At 40.1% G+C, this 27,760-nt stretch overlaps 1 protein-coding gene across 1 annotated transcript in view; it reads right to left on the reverse strand.

The window, feature by feature from the left end:
• FREM2 (FRAS1 related extracellular matrix 2) overlaps positions 1-27,760 on the reverse strand; it is a 158,620-nt gene that overhangs the window by 60,929 nt on the left and 69,931 nt on the right. Inside the window, exons 3-6 of the mRNA XM_065902066.1 lie at positions 25,321-25,467; positions 18,214-18,444; positions 11,100-11,225; positions 9,765-10,016 (exon numbers count right to left, since the gene is read on the reverse strand). Coding sequence (XP_065758138.1) covers positions 9,765-10,016; positions 11,100-11,225; positions 18,214-18,444; positions 25,321-25,467 — 756 coding nt within the window. The remainder of the gene's footprint in view (positions 1-9,764; positions 10,017-11,099; positions 11,226-18,213; positions 18,445-25,320; positions 25,468-27,760) is intronic.

Genomic DNA, 27,760 nt, shown 5'->3' on the forward strand with positions numbered 1-27,760 from the left:
CTGAATGGAGAAAGAGTACGGCCAATGTGGTGTCAAGCACAGTCTGTGTGAGGTCTCAGGAATAAAGGCATGTGGTTGACACTGGAAAAATAAATAACCTTGACCACAGACCGTTCAATAATTGACACTTGAAACACGCCTGCAGGCAGCAAAGAAAGGGATTCTAGAATAAATAGCTAAAGCCATTCCATTTCCAGCTGAGACAATGGGCTCCTTTTTTGTAAGAATCCTCTTTCCCTGTTCTCCCCTGTATTACTCAGCAGCAGTGGGCGACTGCGCTCCATTGCGTCTTAGTGTGGAACCTCAAAAGTGGTCCAGGACTCTTCTGTCCTCTTGCAGTGTGATGAGGAAGAAAAAAACAAAAGCAGCTCTCCTATAAGCCGTGAGTGAAATCCCCTTTCAGTCATTTCAGAAATGCCTTACACTGGGGAAGTCAACTTCTTTGATTCTTAGGTTTCTGGTCTGCAATATGGAGAAAATCAGTCCAGCTGTGCAGGTCAGGTCGTTAAGCTTTCAGGACTATGCAAATTCCCTTCCTGGCCTTCTCAGATTGGTGCCTTTCTTGTTGATAATGACACTAGTTCTCTCATTTAACATCCATGAGATCTGTTTATGCGGACTATCCCCATTCTTTATTGCAAGGAAAAAAGTTGCTTCCTCTCAAGGAAAAATAAGAGTTAGAAAATCATCCTTTCTTATAAATGTTTGCACAGTAAGGAGAAACCATAAACCCAGAAGATAAAAATATAGACATTCTGATTTTCAAACGATTTCTCATATTCAGATAAAATTTACTCAGTAATATATCTGGGTCCCAAGATAACATCATATTTCACCCTTTCAAATTGTGCTTTGTCTTAATTCATAGAGAATAAAGAGCTGTCTGATATTTTTAAAAAGCGAGATTAAAAAAAATAAAGCCATATAACTTCCTGGGATAAAAGGAACAGCTTCAAGTGTCTGGGGGCTTAGGAAGCATTTGGCATGGCTGGTATGCTACTTGGGGTGATGAGATGGGGGAAAAGTGAAAACAGAAGGCAACAGCCAGGGACTTCGCTGGTGGTCCACTGCTGAAAATTCTGAGCTCCCAGTGCCAGGGGCCCAGGTTCAATCCCTGGTCAGGGAACTAGATCCCCCATGCTACAACTAAGACCCACTGCAGTCAAATAGATATAAATAAAAGAGAAGGCAATAGCAGGTCACATGTGCTATGCCAAGGGGTTGGAAGCTTACCCTAGAAGTTATCACACGACAAGTGGGTTCAGATTCAAGAAGGGGAGAGATGTGATGAAATATACATGTAAAGGGTCTGGAGGATGGATGCCCACGGCAGGTGGGCAAACTGGAAGCAGAGAGACTAGTTAGCAATCTCAGGAATGGAGGCCAGATAATGAAGCTGGCTGGGTGCTTCCCCAGTGGCTCAGCAGTAAAGAATCCGCCTGCAATGCAGGAGCTACAGGTTCAACCCCTGAGTCGGGAAGATCCACTGGAGGAGGGCATGGGAACCTACTTCAGTATTCTTGCCTGGAGAAATCCATGGACAGAGGAGCTTGACAGGCTACAGTCCATGGGGTCACAAAGAGTCGGACATGACTGAAGTGACTTGGCATGCACGCATGCACGTGAAGCTGGCTAGCACAAGATGGTAGCGGTTCTGATGGGTGAAAAAGACAGTAAACATATCACATTTGGAGGTATAAAGGAAACAGAATCAAGGATTTGGGGTGGAGAGTGGAAGATAAAAGTCTAGTCATAGTAGAACTAGTCACCAAGATTAAAAATTCAGGAGGAAGGACTTCCCTGGTGGTCCAGTGCTAAGAGTCCACATTCCTCATGCAGCGTCCCAATTTCAATCCCTGGTCAGGAAGCTGGATCCCACATGCAGCAACTAAAGAACCTGCATGCAGCGAATAAGACTTGGTGCAGCCAAATAAATAAATAATAAATTAATTAATTAAAAAAAAAGAATACAGGAGGAAAACCAGGTTAGAGCAAGGACTACTGTTCTCTACTTTTCCCCTTGATTTGCATTGATTTCTTTCAGAAGCTAAGGCGCTAGGGCCATGGTGACTTATATGCCTATATTACTTTCCTTGTTTCAAGAGAAAAAGAAGAAACAGACCCCTCACATAACCTGATTATCGGGTCCCCCACAATGATAACACAAGAGTTTAATGGAGTTTCTCTCTTCACAGAAATGTCGAGGGATATCATGTTTTGAACACGGTAATGAAGTTGTCCTCAGAGAATTAGTCAAACCTCTCCTGCTAATAGTTTATTTGTCCTCTCAGTATATTGAAGTAAGTTTGGTACATAGAGCTGTTAAGATGTGCTGATATTTTAAAGAACTTTATATGTTCTGGACCAGTGTCAGTTAGGGCAAGCAAGCTGGATGCATTGGGAGGATAATGACCCCTTGGAAAGTGGGTTCAAATCTCAGTATGTCTTTCAACCCTGTTGGGTAGTGTGCGTGCTTGCACGCTAAGTCGCTTCAGTCGTGTCTGACTCTTGTGACCCAATGGACTGTAGCCAGCAAGGCTCCTTTGTCCATGGGATTCTCCAGGCAAGATACTGGAGTGGGTGGTCATTTCCTTCTCCAGGGGATCTTCCCGACCTGGGGATCAAACAGACCTCTCCTGTGGCTCCTTGCATTGGCAAGTGGATTCTTGACCACTGAGCCACCAGGGAAGCCCATTGTGTAGTGTAGATAGTATTTTACCAGTTTACTGAGCTAGGGGCCACACACCACAGGTCCACAAAGTGTGAAAGTGACATCTATACCCTCTACAATTTTCTTCTGTACTTAGTGGATCACCTTGCAGGACTAAGAATGTGAAGCTTTTTAAAGCTTTCCCTGGCGGTGGGTGCAATCCTGAAAAGTCACCCTTCTGAATAAGCGTGATTCTCAAACAATGACAGCAAAAGAAGATCGGGTTTCTTGTTGGCATTCTGACCACAGAGTTCCAGCTTCGTGGCATCCTCTCCCTGAGATTATAAAGCAGACTGTTTGTGAAACACCCTCAGGGAAATGGAAGCTGAGACACATTTCAGCCCTATGAAGTGTAAAGAGAAAGCTATCCTTCTCTCGCAGTGTCAATATTCTGACTCTTCTGACTTTTAAGTACTGACTAGTAAAGCTCTACCAGTCATTTGACTTCTTTCCCCAGGACTGTGTTTATTAACTCCATGGTTGCTGACCTGTTCTGTGATTTGGCTCATCCGGACACTGTAGTGGTCTTCACGGTGATGAGACTGTCACAGCCCAAGGGGATGTGTGACAATGCACGTCAATTTCTGGGCTGCCACCTCCCATGACTCAGTCTTCCTGACTCTTGGTGTGGCTTTTCCGGAACCTCAGGCAGCGCTCGATGCTGTTTTGAAAGTACCACTGCATGTGGAGCCTGGTTTTATCAGTGGCTATCTTGTATCTCTTTGCCTATTTTCTTGAGGTAATCCTCTATAGATTGGGCCTGTCTTGTTCATCATGGCATCCCTGGTGCCTTCAGAGCTGCAGGCTACTCAGGAAAGATGCTACTAAGTGTTATGTGGTGTTGATGTCTATATATATACACATTTACATATCTATCTATATATATATAGAGAGAGTGACTGAGGGCAGGACAAATCCTTTCTCTCTTTCACCCCAGCACAGCATCTGGGGCATTAGAGATGCTCAGAAAACGTTTTAAATAAGCATATGTCTGAATATATGTTATTTCAGTCATCTGTCTCACTACATCAGAATGAAGACCTGTTTCTAAGGAAAACGATGAAGTGATGCTTTATGTCTCTAGAAGTGTGAAGGGGAAAGTTTTATCCATAATTTTAAGTGCTTCAAATTGCTACAAATGGCCCAAAGAAAAGAGGCTTTTCTAGTTTTAGCTACACTTGATAATCCTAACATACATTATTATTGTGATTATTTGTAGCATGATGCAGCTCACTGGTTTTATCAAATGATATTACCTGTATTCTTTATTGGGTAATTTTGTATCTCTCGAGGTCAGTAGCAAGCTTCTTGACATCATTTAAAGAAAGATTTAAAAGGCCAATGACAAAAAAAAGTATGTATATGACTGATAAACTAGGAATAAAGGGAGAGAAGAAGAGATTCAAACGTCTGCTTCAGTAAGACAGAATGAAGACCTACTTCTTAGGGAAATCATAAAATTCATGAGCCTCCTGTGAAAGGTAACATCTACCTGTGCAGAGCAAGGAAGATATCCAGAGAACATGGGGGCCCTTCAGGACTTCTAATCTGAGACCTACCTTCATTTGGTGACAAGTGTCATAGAAAACCAAACTAACAAGTGTCACATTTCTACAGTGACCAATTGCTTAACCAAACGTCTCAGAAAACAGTACATAAATTCCAAAACGCTTTCCTAACTTTTCATTCTAAAACAATTAATGGAGATGCTGATGTCCATTTAGTAATTGATTTTATGCAGCATGCATTTTCAACAGACCACAGGTACATATATGTGCACTGTCTGGACTTATTAAATAAATACTCAGACCTCTGTGATTCAGTGTAGTATTTCATAGATTCTCATTTCTCTCTACATCATGGAGCATGTAGGTCAGGCTTTAAAAGTTCTGTTTTCAGATAAACTGTAGCTTCAGCTTATCAGCATTTTCTTTGTGTTTTATGATTTAGACAAAAGGATACATTAAACCTCTGTTGCTGGCGAATAATTTGGAGTTTCTGATGCTGACACTAACATTTACTAAGAGATCTTTTCTAATGGTTCGATCTCTAATGAAGTTTGTTAGTTTTTAATTATAATATCTCTTTTAACAATAATTTCAAGCTTATTGAAATTGGGCTTATTAAAATCTGAAGTCTAGGATCTGAGAAGTTGCTTCTCACATTTATGTGATTTTTAGCACTAACATGGAGCTCACCTGTGACTGAGATCTTGAGGTTTCTAATGTTTTCAGTGACCTGCTTCCAGGGATTTAGTGATAATAAATCAGCAATATTTATCCTTCGATGTCTACAAGATGGTATTACATAGCCAGCATTCTCTCTCCCATGTGGAAAAGATGGGAGTGAGGCAGATAGTATTACCAAGCAAAAGACAAAACAAACACAAGATGCCGTTTATCCATAAGAGCTTGACAAGACAGTTCAAATCCAGTCCTTCAGGTGGGAAAATCTTCCACTGGGCTCTTTGCTAAATGACGTGGAAAAGCAATGCTTTACTTTGTGCAATTGAACTGCCAGATTCCACTCATATGATATCCTAATGACCCTGGAGGAATTTTAGTTGATAAAGGTGAACCAAAATAATTCATGCACAAGTTAGCCTAATATCTGTAACTGCTAACACTTGAAGTATTCTAGAATCATCAAGTGCTGCATGCATAGAAAAGTATACAGCTTGCTTCATCTCTACTAGGATGCCTCATGCTATTTTCGAATATTACAGTGTAAAATATACAAAATATAATATCTGTTAAGTATACATGCTGCCAGTACACTATGATGTGGGCAACATACCGATTGGTGCCTTGGACTCTGTGGTCAGCCTGGCAAATTCTTCTCCGCTATTTGACCCTGAGCAGGTTACCTAGCCACTCAAAGATAATAAAACTGAATATAACAGAACCATGCTCATAGTCTGCGTGTCTCTGTATTAAATGAAATCATTCAAGTAAAAGGCTTAGCACATCTAAGCTACTGCTATCATATGCAATAGTCATATATGACTATATATGCAAGCTAAGTCGCTTCAGTCGTGTCCGACACTCTGCTCCCCCATGGACTGTAGGCCAGGCTCCTCTGTCCATGTGGATTCTCCAGACAAGAACACTGGGGTGGGTTGCCATGCCCTTGTCCAGGGGATCTTCCCGACCCAGGGATGTAACCCATGTCTCTTAAGTTTCTTGCATTGGCACGTGGGTTCTTTACCACGAGTGCCACCTGGAAAGCCCCTATCAGTGACTATATATTATAGTTATTGGGCTTCCCAGGTGGCTCAGTAATAAAGAGTCCACAATGTCAATGCAGGAGACATGGGTTGGTCCCTGGGTTGGGAAAATGTCCTAGAGAAGGAAATGGCAACCCATTCCAGTATCCTTGTTATAGTTATTATTGTATGACATATATGCTATCTATGGAGACCTGAAAAACAAAGATATGAGTTGGCTTAACACTGCAAACAGTATGATCCTATTCAATATTGCAGCCTTAATATCTTAGAATCACTCTAGAAGACAACAGAGCTGTTAGCTTACTCTCCATGAATTTGAGAGCTTACTTCTGGGTGAACCGTCCCACAGTTCCCTGTGCTCACTTTCTTGGGAGCCATAAGGTCATTCTTCAATGTAAATTATAGAAAATGGTGAGCTGCTCTCATAGAGAACTCTGGAGCTTTTGCCTTTTCTGGTAATAGCGGTGAATGTTTTCATGTGACTGGCAGAAGAGATTCAAGTGGCTGCTTGCCAAGTTCGCGTGTGTGCAGAGAAACAAAGCTCTGAATGCCTTCCCTGCTGTGAGCAGGACACTGGATCAACAGTTTCAAAAAGACTAGCTCCCAAGAGCATTGCAGCGAGGTCCTTCAGAGCCGACGACCAGGTGGAGTCAAAGGTGCCCCCACTGCTAACGAACCCATCCCAGCAGCCTCAGACCCTTGCTCACTTGCCTTTACTTTAGTGCATGTCCCTGCACCCCAGCCCCATGTGGAGCTGTTCCCAATAAACAGCTGGCCTTCTAGGCTCTGTGTCCAGCCAGGTCCAGAATTAAGAAGAGAGGACTGGGGATGAGGACCCTGTGGGTCCTCCCATCATCAAGCCTGGAAAGTCTCCCTTCTCTGGACACTCCTAAATCACATTTAGGGAATGACTCACTCATTCACATACACTAACACTCTTTTTCTTCCTGCCCTCTCCCACTCATTAGTTTGTCAAAAATAAATTGATCCTGGAATTGCACAACTCCTCTCCTGAAACTGTTACAATTTGAAAAAATGTTATGAAGCGACCCTTTATCATAATATGGTTTATGTCTAACCCAAAGGAGGTACAAAATGAGGGAAGTAGACCCGAATATTTTAGTTTTTAGTTATTTTAAAAAGAGGCAACATTTAAAATCAGTTTGTTTTAAAGGTCTAAAAGTGTAATTTTTATCTGAGAACTCCAGTAAGGTACCTCATTTTGTACATTTGCTCAGTTTTCTTGCCATTCCCTTCTCCAGTACTTTGGCCACCTGATGCAAAGAGTTGACTCATTAGAAAAGACCCCAGTGGTGGGAATGATTGAAGACAGGAGGAGAAGGGGACCACAGAGGATGAGATGGTTGGAAGGCATCACCGACATGAGTTTAAGCAAGCTCCGGGAGATGGTGAAGGACAAGGAAGCCTGGCATGCTGCAGTCCATGGGGCTGCAAAGAGTCGGACACGACTGAGCAACTGAACTGAACTGAGGGGCCATCTTCTGTCTCCATTTTACTGTTCCAAATGATCATTTATAAATTATTCTCCTTTAACTTTTTATGTACTTAGATTTTTTTCCCCAAACAGATTTTAAGCTTTGTGAGATCTTGGCCTCTGTATTAAATGTCTCTATAGTCCCCACACATTACACTTAGTAAGTATACAATAAATATTGGCTGTGTGTGTGGTATGTGAGATTAAATATTTTTTTTAAAAGGCAAGACATTTCATATGTTTTCCTTTATCTTATTTTTGTTTTCAAAGAGTGTAATATCTACATCATTAAACTAGTATTCTTTCCATGTGGAAAAAGTATATAATCTTTACTATTCAGCGCATTCTTGCAATGCCTCCCACAGGCTAGAACCTCATTAAACATCCATTAGCTTTCACTGAATCCTTAGCATTATCAACTATATTAAGCAATCTGTTAATGGCTTCAATGCATTAATATTCTTAGCAGTTAGAAACTCATTTTTCCATTTCTTGATTTTTAATATTGTTCTAACTCAAGCATACTAAATACAGAACGTAACTTTGTGATCATTTCTTGGCCTTTTGGCTAAGATGAAGTACAGAATGTCACTTCATCAAGCTGTTAGTTTAACTGAGTTTGGCCATTCCTTGCATATCGACCTGGCATTTTTTAACTGCTGAGGTGAAGGTGAAAGTTGCTCAGTCGTGTCCAACTCTGCGACCACATGGACTATACGGTCCATGGAATTCTCCAGGCCAGAATACTGGAGTGGGTAGACTTTTCCTTCTCCAGGGAATCTTCCCAACCCAGGTCTCCTGCATTGCAGGTGGATTCTTTATCAGATGAGCCACAAGGGAAGCCCTTACTTAACTGGAGTTTACCCGAATGCAAATAATAGTATTCAAGAATAAAAAGGATGGTGGCCAGGCCTGTCAGTTCAGTACAAACGAATAAACCATATCTCACTCACACACCATGCCGTGATGTATTTTTCTAGCACTAGAAATATTTTCTTCTCTATGGTACTCCTGCTGTTGAGAAAGCTTTTCTAATGTCAGTAAGCTTTTGAATGGCACTGACTTGAGTTACATTTACCACGGGGTGCATCGTTCTACCTTTTACATATCTCTGGTTTATATCTACCAGTGTGATCATTTCTCCAGGGTGGTCGAGGAAGCCAGCCACTATAGCTAAAACCCCTGCGGGTTGGCACACAAAAGCAGAAAATGGAATCAGCTGAAATGTTCCTTAATTAATTTCCAAAGATTGACAGCAAAGATTAGTGAAATATTGCTAGCACTGACTCAATATACTCTTCCTAATGAACAAACTGGACTTCCCTGGTGGCTCAGATGGTAAAGCATCTGTCTAGAATGTAGGAGACCCGGGTTCGATCCCTGGGTCGGGAAGATCCTCTGGAGAAGGAAATGGCAACCCACTCCAGTACTATTGCCTGGAAAACCCCATGGATGGAAGAGCCTTGTAGGCTACAGTCCATGGGGTCAGAAAAAGTAGGACACAACTGAGTGATTGAACTGCACTGAATGAACAAATGTGTGTGTGTGTGTGTGTACGTGTGTGTTAGTCGCTCAGTCATGTCCGACTCTTTGTGACCCCATGGACTGTAACCGGCCAGGTTCCTGTATCCACGGGATTCTCCAGGCAAGAAGAGTGGAGTGGGTTGTCATTCCCTTCTCCAGGGGGTCTTCCCGTCCCAAGGATCGAACCCGGGTCTCTTGTATTGCAGGTGGATTCTTTATCATCTGAGCTATCAGGGAAGCCTGGGAGAAGGATTATTTTATGGTATTTAGGTTTCCCTCATGAAGAAGAGTCAGGATAAACTCTCCTCCTTTTTGGAAGCCTGTTGGACTTAATTTCCCATATACTTATCACCTTCCTAGTTCTTCATTTAATAGAATTGTCTGCTAGTTTCTTGGTTAAACAAGTTCAAACACAGAGATTCAAGTTACAAAAAAGAAACTTTTACAATCAAAGCAAAACAAATAAAATAACAAATCATTTACTAAAACTGCTTTGATTCTTCGCCATGAAATTTTTAAAGTTTAATCACTTAACGGGACATGGCATTATCAAAGAAACTGTACAAAGGAGAAAACACACAAAGGCGTGACTTTACCCTTCCAAAGCAGTGAATCAAGAAAGACAATGGATTGATGCAGCCAGCCTAGAAACTTAATCACACTATAAAGTCAAGCATAAGACAAATGTGCACATGAAAATTCTTTTACACTCTCATTCGTTCTGTTTAGAGGACTTTGTCTCTAGAAGGTTTAGAGGGCTGGTCTGCCCGGTGGGAGGAATAATTTTTAGGTAAATTAGTACTTACCATCGTCTTTGTCGGGTTTGATTGTAACCTGAGCCCCTGGGAACTCTGATCCAATTCTCCCACCCATCGGCATGCTCAGGAGAACGTGGAACGTTTCCTCCTCTTCATACAAGGAGTCATCAATTATAACGACCCTACACATCCTCTCCCGCTCATCTTTGTCAAAGCGGATAACACTGGTGTGGTCCTCGGACCGGGATATGTAATCAGAATAGGAGAGCACAGACGTAGGCACGGTTCCTCTTGCTGTTCCTGGAGGCAGGGAGGATCCAGAAGGGGCTTATAAAACATACTACAAGGGTATTTCCAGAAATGATTATTTTCATCTGTAGCATTTTCATGGTCCACCATATCTATGAACACTCCTGGAAATCACAATAGCGCCTCCATACTAGCATACTGATTCTAGCATCATGAGTCATCTTCATAATGGTCTCCAACATATGACAAATATTACATTTCAAGTGTTTTCTCCTCTACTTCCTGCCAGTGGTTTTTTTAAAGCAACACAATAATATAATAGCTCCTATTCTTCAAATGCTTAACGGTGTGCAGGTAAAGTGCCAAGTGATTTCCATGCACTGCCTCGTTAATACTCTTAACCAGTCTATTGCATTTTACACGTTTGGTAACTGAGGTTTATAGAAGTCAACCACTTGCTCTGGTACCCAGTGCTCAAGGTTGATCCTGAAATTTGCATTTTGACCACCACACTTTATTGACTTTAAATTCATATACATTAATGAAAATTTTAATGAGAGTCTGCTAAGGTGTTAACTGCATCTCTGACCTTTTCTTTTATATGCTTAGAAAAAATGTACCTGTTTCCTAGAAAGGTGTTTAGAATACTAATGATATTACGTATTAATCTAAGTTTTGTTACATAAAATCACCTTTCAGAGCAAGCTGACTCAATGAGCAAGACAAGCGTTTTTATATTTGGTTGCAATGAGTCTCAAACTAGTTTAAAATTAGTTCTTTTCCTTGTGTATGCATTTCCTTGCCTCTTTTCTTGGTTGTTGTTTTTAACAGTAACCTCCTACTTGAGCAGGCTTGAGTGGGGAAGGGGAACTTCAATTTCCTGCAGTCCCAAAGGCCTTGATTATTAGAGTAAGTAAACCAAGTAAATCAGAAATGTTTTCAATAAGCAGCGGAGTCCTTCCAGACCCTCAAAGGTGCCATAGTGAAGGAGGATGTTTGCATGCAATTTTTTTCTTTTTTAAAATTGTACTAATAAAGTATAACCCTCATGGCTTAACGTTATAGCTCCGACATGTTAAGAGGCTTATTTATATCTTTGCGGAGACATTTTATTCCATTTGCAAATTGAGCTACCTTGCCGCGTACAACAGATCACCATCAACTCCTGGCTCACGTCTCCACTTCTCCTGATGGGAATGAACAGTTCGCCAACATCCTCTTCGATGGTGTATTCCGACTGGGGTATGAACACAGTTGATTCTAAGGAGAAAATACAATTGTTTTTGTCTGAGCTTCTTATATGTGAAACAATCTTGTGCAAATCAAAACTGCTCTTGTGACTGATCATTTCCCCTTGCATATCCTTTTATTTTAAAATTTTTCTTCATGTACTATCTCAATTTTATTTACTTATTTGTTATACATCTCAGTGTTATTTATTATTCTTCTTAATATCATTATTATTTTGGTTCATTGTTACCCTCCTGCTCTCTTCCTCTTCTTTATCATCATTATCATAATTGTTAGCCTGGTGCTCTGTGATGACCTAGATGGGTAGGACAGGGGGAGGTGGAAAGAAGGCTCAAGAGGGAGGGGATATATGTATACTTATGGCTTATTTAGTTTTTTTTTTTAAGATTGGAGTATAGTTGCTGTGTCAACTTCGGATGCACAGTAAAGCAAATCAGCCATATGTATACATACATCTCTCTTTTTTTTCTTTTTTTGGATTTCCTTCCCATTTTGCTCAACACAGAGCACTGTGCTATACAGTCGGTTCTCACTAGTTTCCTATTTTATACACAGCAGTGTACATATGTCAATCCAAACCTCCCAATTCATCATCAACCCTCCCCGCCCCACCCTCCCTGCATGCTCCCCCATATCTACATTTCTGTCTATTTCTGCTTTGCAAATAAGACCATCTTTACCATTTTCTAGCTTCCACATATATTTGTTGATATACCATATTCGCTTGCTTCTTTCTTCCTCTGTATAACAGTCTCCGTGTCTCTGCAAATGACCCAATTTCATTCTTTTTTATGGCTGAGTAATATTCCATTGTATATAGGCACCACACCCCTCCATCTCCCCTCCCCACATGCTCTTTCAGAAGAGCACAGTGTGAGGGGAAGGAGGGAAGAGAGGGGAGAAGAAAGAGCTATAATGCATGTACGCTCTAGACCAGTGAATTCTTAACCCAGAAATAGAACACAACATTGCTTTTAACTCCAGTAATTGCTTTTTCCTCAATTAGTGAGTGCTGCTGACACACTTCCTTTAGATCCAACCTCATTCTCTTGGTGAAGATCATCATCTTCTAGTGGAGCAGTTTGGTTTTTAGATGTAGAAGAGACTGTAGAAGTACTCTTGTCTCACCTCTCACTTTGATGAGGGAACTTAGACCCACAGAGTTGAAATTACTTGTCAAGAACTCTTACTGATCAAGCTCAGATTAAAATTCAGATCTTGTAATGTCCATTCTATTATTTTTTTAACCCCACGTGTCCCTTCTAAATGATTAATGATTAAAAGTATAATTATGCATTGTTTGACACCTGGTGATTTTGTTTGCTGTTTCCTAAATAGCAGTCCCTGTAGAACTGATAAACCTATGCATTGACCGTAAGGAACACATCTGTCATTTCCTTCCTCTCCTAGAGGAATAACCATAATACTGAGTATACAACATTATATTTATACAATACTGTAAGTCTCAATGATTCATTTTGTAAAGTAGAGGAGAGGTACAGTAAATAGTAAAAATGGCATAATGAAGTTGTTAAAAATTATGGTTCAATGTAAAACTGTCTATCCGTCATGTACTCAGTCAGGTCCAATTCTTTGTGACCCCGTGGACTATAGCTGCCAGGCTCTTCTGTCCAGGGGATTTCCCAGACAAGAATACTAGAGTAGGTTGCCATTTCCTTCTCCAGGGGATCTTCAGGACCCAGGGATTGAACCCAGGTCTCTCGCATCTCCTGCGCTGGCAGAGATTCTTTACCACCAGTGCCACCAGTGCCCTGGGTTTCCCAGTTCTCACCCTCACCTTTGCAAATAGTCTTGTTATTCAAGGATTTTAAAACTGCTACTTCTGAATGTGCCTTTTGTTTTCTCCTGGGACTCTGGTATACAAGTTTAAAAAATGGCACCATTAAAAAAAGCTGTGGATATAAGCTTTCACAACTAATTATTCATTTATCAAACATTGATGGGGTGACTTCAACTTGCCAGACACTGAACTAAGCAGAGGCGATATGGAAGTAAAAAAATCCCTGGTCGCATGGAGTTTTCATTCTAGTTGGGAGTGAAGAAGAAAATACACAAATATTCAAGAAAATATGTAGTATGTCGGGAGGTGATAAATGATATGGAGAAGATGAAGTGTGTTGAGGGTGTAGAGAGGGCTGGGGCATGTGTATGCCATGGCAGGTCCGTATTAAACAGGAAAGTCTCTTTGATGGAGTCACATTTGAGTTGAGATTGTAAAGTGATAATGAAATACCCCATGTGAGTAACTCAGAGAAGAGAATTCCAGGCAAAGGTATGAACAAGTGAAAAGGGCCCCGGGCCAGGTATATAAATGGTGGTGGTGGTTTAGCCACGAACTGGAGTCCAACTCTGTGACCCCAAAGACTGTGGCCTGCCAGACTCCTCTGTCCATGGAATTTCCCAGGTAAGAATAATGCGGGGTGTTGCCATTTCCTTCTCCAGGGGGTCTTTCTGACCCAGGGATTGAACCTGTGTCTCCCACAGCATTGCAGGCAGATTCTTAACCACAGAGCCACCACGGAAGCCCATACAAGGAACGGCCAGGATGCCAACATGGTTTGAGTAAACTGGGCAAGGAGGACAGGACAGAACACGGGGCCAGTGAAGTGGTGATGAGGTGGGTGGTAGGTGGATCCATGGAGCTTTCAGGACTAAAGTCCATTGGAAGCACTTTGGTATTACTCAGAGCAAGATACTATGGGAACAAATATCACCCTATGGATGAAACAAGCAAAGGCGATTTATTCAGAGCTTTGCTATAGCAAGGGAGTCAGCCACCATTACCTATATTTGGCTGAGACCCAAAGCAGTCAGAGGAGGGGGAAAGTTTTATTGTGGAATAAAACTTATGGTTACCAGTGGGCAAAGCTTGGGGGAGCAATACATTAAGAATTTGGGATTAACAGATACACACTACTGTATACACCAAGAGACAAAGCCAGGGTGATATGGGAGAAACAGTTGAACTTTCTACCAAGTAAATGTGTGAGCTGGACTCAGTCGTATCCAACTCTGTGCAACCCCTTGGACTGTAGACTGCCAGGCTCCCCTGTCCATGGGATCTTTCATGCAAGAATACTGGAGTGGGTTGCCATTTCCTACTCTAGGGGATCTTCCTGATCCAGGGATCAAACCTGGGAGATGCATCTGAGATGCATCTCTTGCATCTCCTATACCCTGCATCTGCAGGCAGATTCTTTATCACTGTGCCACCTGGGAAGCCCTTACTAAGTAACAGAGACACAGAAAAGAGTGACTGTGGGGTCATCCTCTGAGATGTAAGCAATGGTTATTTTCACATGGTAGGAGCACAGGTGACTTTCATTTCTTTAAATCTCTGAATTCTTGACAAGGAACATGTGTTGCCTTTATATCTTCAGATTGGTCTCACTATTCTTTGTTTTGAATGATGAAGTCGAATAAAATGAATGTACTCTGTATTAGTCTATGTGACTAAACTGAAAGGAGTACTTTGATTCATCTAACAGTAACTTTATTTTTAGGTTTTGACTGTGCTGTAACTCAGGCAAAAAATGACTTCTGTTCTCAGAAATAAAACAGTTGTAACTACATTTGAAAGATGTCCTTTTCTCAGCTATATTGAGCAGATTGAAAAAGAGAGACTGCTAAAAACAGGATAGAAAAAATATCTCCTAAAACTCTTTGCTGTAATATAACAAAGAAGGGAAAGAAAAATACAGTGCCTGGACGAAGGCACTGAGTGTCCATCATCTTTAAGAAGTTTGGAATATTCAAAAATGACCCAGAAGATATTCTGGGACATCTTCAGGCTGCTCGCATGCCCCCAAACTAACCAACACATGGCACTGAATGTGGAGTCTGCCATTGATAGTTGAACATCTATGGAAAGGATGGAAAGCTTTCTTACATTTCAACATGTTTCTTTTTTTTTTTAACTCCAAAACAGATAAATAGGCTAATTTAATGGGAACTTTAAAAAATAAGAATAATGAAAACATATCTAAGTCACATGGTAAGTGTGGTAAGTTTGCATTAGGATACCATGAGGTCCAAAAATAATTCTAAAGCACCAGGCAAATATTTTCGTTGGAGTGAATTTTTGGGTAATGTTCATTCACATCATTAAATGTTTTTATTTTGGAAACTTTTAGAAAGTTTTCTATCACATGAAATAGTTTTATTTGGTAGCATTTTTTTTTTCTTATTGACCTTTTGGAACCAGAAATGTATAAATATGTGTGGTCCTTTGAACAAGTGTTTAGTAATTTTTTCTTTCTCTTAAGGCAATGACCCATGCTTCACAGGAATAGAATTCAAAAAGAAGAACTTTATCAAGTAAAACGCCTACACTGGTCCAGAAGCCCGAGAGGTAGTGAGGTGAAGGAGTGAATGAAAGAAGGTGTAAAATGTGTTGAGAATACTGCCTGGCACACGGCAAGTGCTCGATGAATTTCAGTTATGATCACTATCAGTATCAGTTATGGGTAAGTAAAGAACTGGCAAAAGTGTACTTGCGTGTGTTTATATAATGTTAAATGGCTAATAAGTAAAAGCAGTTCCCGGCCTAAGACAAAGCAGAGCTGCTGTTCTCCCCTTCTTGCTCCCATAAGGCACATTCTTTGCTGTTCTACATCATTCTTTGTTCTACTACATCACACTCTGTTGCCATCACTTATATATAGATCTCTATTTCCCATTACTCCATATGCTCTTTGACAGAGGGGATTTATCCTATTATCTTTGCATCCCCAATACAGAGTGCTGCACTTAGCACCAGTGTGAGTTGGATACATTTTTAATACATGCAAAAATAGTATCATGACATGTCCTAGAATTAATATGCAACAAGAGAACTTATAGACACAATGGTTCCTAGAGCTAGTGAATTTATAGGTGAAGAGTTATAAGAGAGAGTAGAAAGAAACAACTGAACTTTTGAAATGGTTAGGAAAGCAATCCTTTGTGGAAAGAAAAAAGATTGCTTAATCTGTGAATATGAAATCTGACATTATATTTATGATAAGAGAAATAACAACCACATTTGTGTTGCGCTTCTTGTTTTTACGGAACTCTTTCATAAGAATTGTGGCAAGAGAGTAATTTTTCTTTTTTGTTCATCGGGAAGCAAAATATTAATAAAAGCTGTTTGACTTGATTAAGGTCAGGCAACTAGAGATGGTAGAGTTGGGAATCAAAGCCAGGTCTTGTCATTTCAAGACCACTGGTCTTTGACCAGACATGGAACATACCAGGCATTTGCTGTATCAGAACATTTGTGAGTCATCACAGGGATGATCATGGCCTGGAATGAATGGGGCTGAACTTCATCCAGAAAATGCCAAGACAACTTAGATGACCATTACTTAAGATGAAATTATGGCAAGTTTTTATTTGGTAGCCTTTAAGATTATATAAAGAGTATGCATGTGTGTGTGTTTGTGTGTGTGTGTGTATTATTAAAATCCCACTTCTCAGACTTAATATGAGTAGAGAGTATTCTGTGTTACACTGGGCTTATAAATAGGAAAGCACATGAATTTAAGTGTCTTATTCCTTAAGGTCAAGTATGGCAATTATACCAATGGGCAAACACCAAGCAATGGCTTCAAACAAGCTCTAACTAATGGGCCAGTTTATATGTAGTAAAGCTGTCATAGGCTTGTTCCAAAGAGAGAAGCTTTATTATGCTAGCTTACCCAAAACTTACCCAAAACTCAGGACTAAAAGAAAATTTAATTGTTTATTCCTAGATAATGCAGATAAAATTAAGTGTAATTAAATTGTTAACTGTTCTTTAATGGAAATGATAAACATAACTGAACTTCATTTTCAACTAAGGACAAAGATGTTAAACAAACAGAGCCAGAGCTCCAGTTCTCCTATCCTCTCTCCTTAATTATGCTCTGTTGTTAAACCCAGAGATTTCCACACACGTCTCCATTTCATGTACTCAGTAGATTGTATCTTCACAGAACATTTAAGAGTTTTCTGGCTGATGAAGTAAAGTAGGCTGGCAGTTTAAAAGAAAGTCACGTCTGTCTTCTGACAGGATTTCAGCTTTAGCGGAGTCTCTCCAAGTTTTGTATAAATGCCAGCCCTCAAAAAGCCAATTCAATCTTTTTTTTTTCTTCTTGGCTGCACTGAGACAAGTCAGGACTGTAGGCGTGTGACAGGGGAAGGGAAGGTCAAATTACACTCAAAAGCAGGGAGGTTCATTTTAACCAACATCAGCCAAGGCTGTGCAATGACAAGAAAACGTGATCTCATAGAAATTAGAAGCAATGATTCAAGACATTTTTCACCATAGAGTGGGGGTGGGTTGGCGGTTATGTAAGAAATATGGAAACATACAGCAGGATGAAAAGTTTTGACTGATGAAGATATGAAGAAATTTGAATAATTAAGTGTTATATGGAGAAAAAATTAATCCCCAAACCGTCTAATCCTTAAAGTATTTGTTTAAACGACATTAAAAAGACTTTAAAAAGTCTCTGATGCTGGGAAAGATTGAGAGCAGAAGGCGAAGAGGGCATCAGAGGATGAGATGGCTGGATGGCATCACCAATGCAACGGACATGAACCTGGGCAAACTCTGGAGATAGTGAAGGACACGGAGGCCTGGTGTGCTGTGGTCCACGGGGTCACAAAGAGTCGGACATGACTGAGCAACTAAACAACAACAACAACAAAGTCATGAAATAATTCTAGAAAAATGAGATCAGTGATGTTGGTTCTAAGATAGAATGATAATGAGAAAGAACATGTTGATAATCCTATGCATACTCGTAGTTCACTGACTTAAAAAAAAGTAGAGCTTCTCTTCTTTCATTTTTGAGTTCCCTAATCCAGCAGCATATCTAGGAATGCTGAACCATTCATCTAGAAAGGTCTGCGTTATGGAAATCCAAACAGTACATGTAAACACCTCCTTTGCAAAATGCTTTTCATAAAAATCCAACAGCGACAACACGAGTGAGGTGACGGCTGCTCTTACCATCTCCGGGGTCTACGATCTCCACTGTGGTCACTGCGGGGAACTCCAGGGCAGCCAGCACAGGCTCTGAGAGGACCACCTGGAAGGTCTCGGACTGCTCGTGCTCCCCGTCGCGCAGAATCCGTGCTCTCCACGTGGCCCGGGTCTGGCCTGGGTTGAACTGCACTTGTTTCTGCGCTTTGCCCTTGAAGTCCTTGTCTTTCTGTGCAGTCCCATCTCTTGTGCCAATACCTTCACAAAAACACAACATCCATAGTTTCATTTTCAGTTGGGTTATTAAGGTTTTCCTTGTTAACGTTCTGTGTTAGGATATCCTGCGGTGCAAAGTAAATCCTGCTTTGATTCCATGAAATGGATAATTTTAAGTGCCTTGCTGTAGGTATTAACAGTCCATGATTTCTGTTCTACTGTGGCCCCAGTATGGTTCTTTCACATATTCTTTCTAAAAAAATACTTATTTGGCTGCTCCAGGTCTTAGTTGTGGCAAACAGGAATTTTAGTTGAGGTATGTGGGATCTAGTTCCCTAACTAGGGATTGAACCCAGGCTTCCTGCAGGGGGAGCACAGAGTCTTAGCTACTGGACCCCTAGGGAAGTCCCTCTGTCATATATTTTTGAGTTAAGTTTGTATTAGAACTGCTTATAAAATGAGATAGAGGAAACTGATGCTCATGCTCTGAAACAGTCTTACACCCACAAATTCATATAATCTAAAAACTCTTTGCACTTGCTTTTTTGCATGGGTTGTATTGTATGTGTCATATTTTAAAAACTTGAGAAAAATTCTCTAACTAGAAAATATAAGCCAAAAAGAGATTCTGTGAGTCAGTGAATTCTTTGATAATCTGAGCTGTAAATGACCAAGCATAATAATAAACATTTATAATATTCACTCAACATTAGAACCCTTAAAAAATCTGATTCACTGTTTGTCAACATGACTATTGCCAGGTTTTTCTTTGTGGAGCACTCCAGAATTCCATGAAGCCAAGTGAACAGAACTGGAGAGCTAAATATATACGACTTTTGTGAGCAGTATGTTTGGCTTACTCTGTGGGTTCACTCAAGGTTAATTTCCACTAGCTGGGAAGGTTGAAAGATCTCTGAGTCTCCAAGAACATTATGAGAAGATCTTTATTTGCCATTACTATGCCACATACTCAAATAATAAAATATATTATCTATAAAGCAATGAGTAAGAGTCAACAAATTCAACATCACAGAAAAATTACAAAATTACAGTTAGTACTTGTTCTATCTTTGGGCACTGAACTAGAACCTCTTAATAATTCAAGTTAATAGAATAATTTTCAAATATATTCCTTTAAACACTGGCCATTTCAGAGAAGTTGGTAGAAAGACAGATTTAAAAAAAGAAAAAAAAAATTTGAGCCTACTGGAATTAAAAAGTCTGAAAATAAATTCTTTGCATCACTTCTCACTTAATTGAAAAAATTATCTTGTTTCCAGAAAAAAATGTCCCTTTGTTCTTCAAACTAGAAATGAAACTGGACCAAGTAAGATTCGTTCAACCACCAATATACATACAGTGCCTACTATGCACGAGACAAAACAGATAAAATCTCTGTCTGTGTGGTGCTTATGCAAGAACAATTTGAATGATATTTCTTCATCTGAATATATCACTTCTTTTTTTTTTTTTTTTTTGCAGCTAGATATTTTATTTTATTTTTTTTTTCCAGTGGGTTTTGTCAAACATTGATATGAATCAGCCATAGAGTTACACATATTCCCCATCCCAATTCCCCCACCCACCCCCCTCTCCACCTGATTCCTCTGGGTCTTCCCAGCCTGAATATATCACTTCTTATAGATCTCAGAAATATTGCCTATCATTCAATAAGAGGTAAAGCATAATTTATTGAATGGCAACAAAAAAGGGGCCCAGAACCAGGAATTCCAGCACTACATATCTTGTTGAGCATTTCAGGCTTCCTGTTAGCTCTCTGGTTCCTAGAACACACAAAGTGGCTGTCAACACGTCTTAGATCCACCACAATTTACTGCCAAGGTGATGATGAAAGGAATCATTCTCTTTGAGGCTCCAGCACACACGCGGCTCACTGACCCATTTATTCCCAGTGGTACGACCCGCAAAAGAATCTATTATTTCACCTCTGATAGCTACTGCCCACTTTTCTATTTTGTTTTGTTTCATCAGCAATGCATTATTTCCCCAGAGATTCAAAAGGCAGTGAAAAACCAGAAGGATTCTGTATAACACAAGGAATGTCCACTAGCTCCAACTAGTCATCCTTCTAATTGATAATTAAGCCATCCAACCTAATAAAAAATAAATTGCAAAAGCAAATCTCAGTTGTCGCTGCCAAAAACACCCAGAACTTTTCTGGTGGATTTTATAAGAGATTTTCAATTGGATGTGAAGTATAAACAGACAATATCTTTGATTTATTAAATGAAGAGAGATAGATTTCTATTTTGTGGAAAAGATTGTCATCTTAAACTGTTTGACATGTTTCTCAAACATGAGAAAACAATGAAAGGCATGTCATCTTTTTTAAAAGGTTGACTAAGAGCCAGATGGAATATTTAACTTGCTTGGAGTAAAAATAAAGATTCTCTTTTCATAATTAACACATAGGATCCACTCTAAACACAGGGCTAGTCTACCTTGTTACTTAAAGTGTGGTCCATCGGTCAGCAGCTTGAGCAAGATCTGGGCACTCATTAGAAATTCAGAATTTCAAGCCATATCCCAAACTTACTTAATCAGAATCATTTTAAGAGGATTCCCCATGTAATGTGCATAAGACTCACATGGGTGGGTAGACACATACTAAATACATCATACCTCCATGAGGCCCTAGACAGAGGTGCCTAACTTTAATAAAGGATGAAGAAATGGTGTATAGATTGTAGAGGAGATGGTCCACACTTGAATGCAATAGACAAAACAGTCACATAGTCAATGTTCAAAAATTTTGCTCCTACTTGGAGATACAAATACTCAGCTGGTAAACCATACCTACTACAGAAATATTATTATATGGGGCAAGAAGAATTCTGGAAAGTAAAAGCTTACAAATTAGACTTAAATTGATGTTCCTTTTTTTCAAAGATAATTATTAAAAAAAATATTACTCTGATTTACTGAATAAAGTTACAATTGCATCTCTTCCTGTGGTGTGGAAAAATGGCATGGAGGTTAAGTAAGGCACTTTGGGCTTCCCAGGTGGCGCTAGTGGTAAAGAACCTGCTTGTCAATGCAGGAGATGTAAGAGACACAGGTTCGATCCCTGGGGCAAGAAGATCCCCTGGCGAAGGGAATGGCAACCCACTCCAATATTCTTGTCTGGGAAATCCCATGGACAGAGGAGCCTGGTGGGCTACAGTCCATGGGGTCACAAAGATCAGACATGACTGAAGTGACTTAGCACGCACTTTGGAATGAGAGGTTAGATTTCAGTCCTTCCTCATACACACAGAGGCTATGGGATCATGGGGAGGATTTAAGAAGCCCTACAGGGTGGTAATTAAGACAGTCAGGCTTGGAACCAAATCTCACCGCTGCCCCTTAGCAGCTGTGTAACTTTGAGAACATGGTAACCCTTCTGTTTCCTTACCTGGATAATGGAGGGTGCAATGACCCTCTTCCAGGGGGGCTGACAATGTAAGGTATTCAGAACTAGGCCTGGCCCATAATAATAACTCAATGACTCATTACAGGAAACTCAGGTAGCTCGGTGGTAAAGAATCCACCTGCCACTTCAATCCTTGGGTTGGGAAGATGCCCTGGAGAAGGAAATGGCAACCCACTCCAATATTCTTGCCTGGGAAATCCCATGGACAGAGGAGACTAGTGGGCTACCGTCCATGGGGTTCCAAAAGAATCAGACATGACTTAGTGACTAAACAACGTTATAGTCATTACCTCATAGTCCATTTTCTAACACAGTGTCTAGCACTTACCAAGCACTCAAGAAAATACTAGTTGAGTTAGGAAATAAAGGATTGTAAAGTGTAAAAAGCGATGGGTAAAGTACTTAATGTGCTTGGCTGAATAGCTTGTATTAGGTAAATGTTTGATAACTGGAAGCAATTATATGTTTGAAATTGAATTTCTTTTGTGAAATGCAAACACAGATTTAATTTATTACTGGGTTATTATGGTTGTAAAATGAATAATTATCTCTGGAAAAATATATGTATAAAACTCATGATTTATTAACTGTGTGCCTGTAGGTAAGTAACATCCTGTCTTTAGCTATAATGCATGCATGCTCAGCTTCTCAATTGTGTCTGACTCTTTGTGACCCCCATGGACTGTAGCCCACCAGGCTCCTCTGTCCATGAGATTCTCTAGGCAAGAATACTGGAGTTGGTGGCCATTTCCTCCTCTGGGGGGATCTTCCCTACCCAGAGATCAAACCCGAGTCTCCTGCATTGGTAAGTGGATTCTTTATCACTGAGTTGCCTGGGAAGCCCCATTAGCTATAATAAAACTATCCAATTCTAAATGTCCATACATGAAATTGGAGGTTGTAGGGAAACAGTTCTATGAAAAAATATCCATTGTAGAACTTCTATGGGATGACCCTTCACATTAACCTGACTTTTCCATTCTAGTCCTAATGTAAATTCTATTACCATCTTCAATGATTGATGAGTGAGGGCCATGCACAGAAGTCTTTCCAACTTTCCATCACCGCAGGTTACTGAGTAACCTGATGAGGTTAACCAGGTAGAGCGATAGAGCCTTTATAGGATTGTGAGTGATTTTCATACTAGAAGGAAATACTGGTTCATTGAAAAAATAACTGCAGGAGACAAAAAGAGCACTCATTCCATATTTTAGCATCCAGCTTAAAAGTGCAATGGAGAGAAAAACCTGAAAAGATAGGTGTGTGTGTTTTTTTTTAATATTTTGTTTGATGAGGGCCATTTTTAAAGTCTTTACTGAATTTGTAATAACATTGCTTCTGCTTTACGTTTGATTTCAGCTCCCCGACCAGAGATGGATCCACACCCTCTGCATTGGGCAGTGAAGTCTTAACCACCAGACCTTGAGGGAAGTCCCTGAAAAGATAGTTGAAAAAATATTTTTCAACTATTAACTTTCCCATTCCTATCAAGTGACTAAGTGAGTGAATAATTAAATTCACACACTAGGAGTGGGAATTTAGGTAACATGCAAATAGATGAAAACTTGGTGAAGAATCGCTAAGATGCTCTATTTTTCAGTTATTATTTCCCCTGCAACTTCTCTGCTCTATTTTCAAGTACAAAGCAGAGTTGAGGCACATCTCTCACTGACTATGTAAGACAGAATCAATCAGATTTCTGATTTGAAGGTCACATTGTGTGTGCACAGAAACAGCATAGTTCTTTGAGGGCAATAAGAGCATTCACTGTGCTCTAGAAGGTTAAACGCAGGCTGTACATGACTGTCTACAAAGAGGCATGTGCTAAAAGCAATGGGGGATGGGATGGGCCTAAGGGTCGACCAGTTCTCCTGAAGCTAGAACAATCCTGAGGAACTGGCGAAGCAGGGTGTGAAAAACCCTCCTCTAAAATTAAAACAACAAAAAGCATTTTTGAAATGAGGGGTAATTAATATACTGCAGCCAGGCATCAGGAGTAATCATGGCAGGTGGGTGGGGACAGTGGTCCTGGCAAAAGCTTGGGGTGTGGAATGTATATGTGTGGGCTTGTGTGTGTGTATGTGTGTCTGTGCGTGTGCACGTGCATTGATATGGTTCTACTGTTTCAGGTTTTTTAATTTTGTGGACCAGTAAAATTTCAAATAATCATTTTGGAAACAAACACAGGGTTATCAGCTTTTTTATTTTGCCAACATTTCCCTAGATTCTTACTTTAGTTGATACTCTCAATGAAAGCTATTTCACCCCATGAAAACTCTATGAGCCTAGATGTCTGTATAACAGTGCTATTCTTGTTTAGTCACTAAATCATGTCTGACTCTTTTGTGACCCCATGGACTGTAGCCCGCCAGACTCCTCTGTCCATGGGATTCTCCAGGCAAGAATATTGGAGTGGGTTGCCATTTCCTTTTCCAAGGGATCTTCCCCACCCAGGGATTGAACCTGCATCTCTTGCATTAGCAGGTGGATTTTTCACCACTGAGAGACCAGAGAAGCCCCTATATAACACAGGCTACCAACAAATAATATAACTGCCTGGGGTGCAATCACTTTTCACTAAGATGTCAAATATTTTGTGCCGAAAAAATGGCTGCTTAAAATTACAAATATACCTACTTTTCTCTATTTTACGCTTGCATGAAATTGAGCGTGAGATGAGAGCTCATAAAAAAAGTTTATGCATGTTTCTGACTCTCAGTTTTACATAAAAGGGTAAAGCAACAAAAAGTGATGGATATTTAACACCTTTTTGTTGATTCTGAAGAAAAGTCACAACATATATCTTTTATGTAGCACTTGTATGTAGTGTTAGGATTCTTGAAACTTTTAGCGACCTGCCAGAACATTTGAATGCAACAGATAGTAAATTATGCTTCAATGCCTAACAAGTCACCAAGTAGGTTTTTTGTTTACTTATTATCAAACTAGCTTTCATAATTTGATATTTCAGCAGACATTTATCTTATAAATTACAGATTTGCTTGAGCCTATCCTAAGATTTTGGAGAAGGAAATGGCAACCCACTCCAGTATTCTTGCCTGGGAAATCCCGTGGACAGAGGAGCCTGGCAGGCTACAGTCCATGGGGTTGCAAAGAGTCGGACATGACTGAGCGACTAAACAACCTGCTAAGATCTAGTGACATTTAAATTATTTTCACGTATGAGTGATTATGGACATTTTGTTGTTAATTTGTACCAGGGCAACATCAAATGTAGGTAGAAATTTTGAAGAGATATATATTTTGATTACATATTCCTTATTTTTCAGCCTTTGTTTCTTTGATTTAGCCTCAACACAAAACTTTTGGCATGTTTCATTAGCAGTTTAAAGAGCCTTTAATTGTCAGTCTCTCCCTAAGCTTTAAAGCTAGACCAGAAAAATGAAACATTTTTTAATTATTGTAAAATCATGAACTTTTGATAGAAAAAGGGATATGGGGACAGAAGTGCAAATTAAACTTACTTATAAAGGAAGTCTCTCCCAAATAACCTCTACGCTTAAGCACAACATCTAGAAATTTGGAGTCCTCATTGATCAAGTAATATTCCTTTTCAAAGGAGATCCATGCCCAGTTCAGACGAAAATGCTGCTTGGTTAATTTGTTTCCACCTGGAAAACAAAAAGTGTAAAGCCTCAGATTAGCGCTCTCTTTAATGAATGACCTTAGACATTCCAAAGACAACTCAAATGGCGTAACATTAGGAATCCCTCTAGTTACTTGGCTTGATTCACAATCTAGTATATATCCAAGGAAAACCAGCTTACTGTCCACCACCTGTCATGAAGACACACAATAGCTGACATAAATCTTCACAAAATGCCTTAGTCTTTAGCAGGGGAAATGGATTACTAGGAAGGAGCCCAGGACTACCAAAAGCAATTCTGTTTCTTCACAAAATCAAATATTCAAGCTGAAGGATGACTCAGTCCCCACAAGGTGCCGCTAGAGAGCAAGTTTTACCAAAAAGAAAGCTGCAAGTCGTTTTTGTGGTGTTACACACACACACAGCTTCACAAATAGCTTTTTCTGGTTCACTGAGCAATTGGGTGGAAGGCTTTAATTATAACCACTTAAGGAAAAACAAATATCCCTTCTCCGCCTCCCTTCCCCACTAGAGTCCACTCCATTCCTTAGAGCAAACAGACAGCTCCTTTCATTGATTTCATTCTACTCTGGAGATAAGGCTTTCTCCTCCCACCATCCCCCCAAAATGGAGCTGGCTTCCTATGCGGGGAAAATAAACCTTGTGTGTGATCTCTATAATGTGAAAGCTGCTCTGCTAGGTAAAAGAAAAGAGACGTGGTTATCAGCTGATCACTATGCATGTATCCTTCTATTTCCTTTGATCTACACCAATTATTTCAGAGTAAGTTGAGGTTTATAAACAAAGGCATCAATAATTGCTTTTAAGTCTTTCTGTAAAAGGGTGGGAAAAGGCCCAAATACTAAACACAGCTAGAGGCGCAATTTTAATTCCAGTTTCTTTCCTTCTGAGTTCACACAGGGCTATGCTAGAGAGAAAGAAATGAGACAGGAAAACATCAAGGCTTTAATAGACTGCACATGGAGAAAAAAATCTGCACATGGAGAAATATAGCGAGTGAACAGACACGTGAAACAAATGTTCATCTTCGCTGGAAAATTTTATTTTTTAATTGCAGCATCTTTGAGCTTTGAATTGACATGTGCTAAAGATGAAAGAGAACACCCATTAGAGCTGAGATTACGTAAGGAAATTGTTTTTCTTGTTTATTGCTGTTTAAGTCGTAAATTAGCACCGGCCGTTTAGACGGCTACATGGCAATGTATGTAAGAGACAAAAAAATGTTCATACCATTTGATCTCGTAAGTCCTTCTGTGGGAGAAGCAAAAATATATTTGTAAGGGACTGTGTGCATTGCAATACATTCTGTAATAGCCTCCAAATCGAAAATCTTAGAATTTATTATTTTTCTGGTATATAAAAATCAATGAAAGAAAAAAAAAAAGAAAAAAAAATCAATGAAAGAGAATTCAGCCATTAAACAAAAAAATATGAAATTTTTGTTGAAATACTTAAAACACTTAAAATACAGAAACAATATTGATGCTTGTCAATGCAGGGATGTAACATGAGATGTTACAAATAGGGAGCTGCTTGGTGTTTGGATGGGTGGGGTTGAAGATGTTTCAACTTTTAGTTTAAGTTTTAATCTATAAGATAAATAGACTGGAGAATAGGAGTTCCTTCCACATTCTGTTCTTAACTTATTGTGCCTGCCATGTCCTAGACATGTTCTGTTCTGGAGGGGGTTGCGGCACAGGCTGGGTGCTCCCCAACCTGGAGTCCACAGCCCACTTCACTTCTATCTGCTGTTTGGTTTTGAGCAAGTTTCTTTCCTAGACCTCTATTTCCTCATCTGGAGAGTCAAATGAGGGTAATGTTAATTGATGCCTGGGTCAAGTGAGATAAGCCTTATATGCATGCATTACAGTGTGATACAAATGTAGCCTCCTTCGACAAAAGTTCGCTCGCTCCTTGCGATGTACCACGCCTGCTCAATCCACCCAGCTCACCCACTGCCTGACTCTTAATCTGCCTTAAATCCTCAGTTCTCCTTTGCCCCATCTCCCTACAGCTGCTGCACACATCAAGCCATGAGGCCGTCTTGGCAGATTTCTGGTTTTCCCTGCCCTGTCTTATTCCATTTGCCTCTAAACTGCTTACTCTGAGGTTTAGCCAAGAGTCTTGCTGCTCCGTGGATTTGTCACCTTGACTCTTCTTGTCAGTTCTACTCTCCTGCCTACAGTGATGATGTCCCCATCATTCTTCTGCTTGAACTTTCTACTCAAAGTCTCCCTTTACCATCTCCTCCATGAAGCCTCCTGTCATCATTCTAGACCTCTCATCTCAGTAATTCT

Source organism: Muntiacus reevesi, chromosome 11 (assembly GCF_963930625.1).
Source record: "Muntiacus reevesi chromosome 11, mMunRee1.1, whole genome shotgun sequence".
Taxonomy (NCBI): domain Eukaryota; kingdom Metazoa; phylum Chordata; class Mammalia; order Artiodactyla; family Cervidae; genus Muntiacus; species Muntiacus reevesi.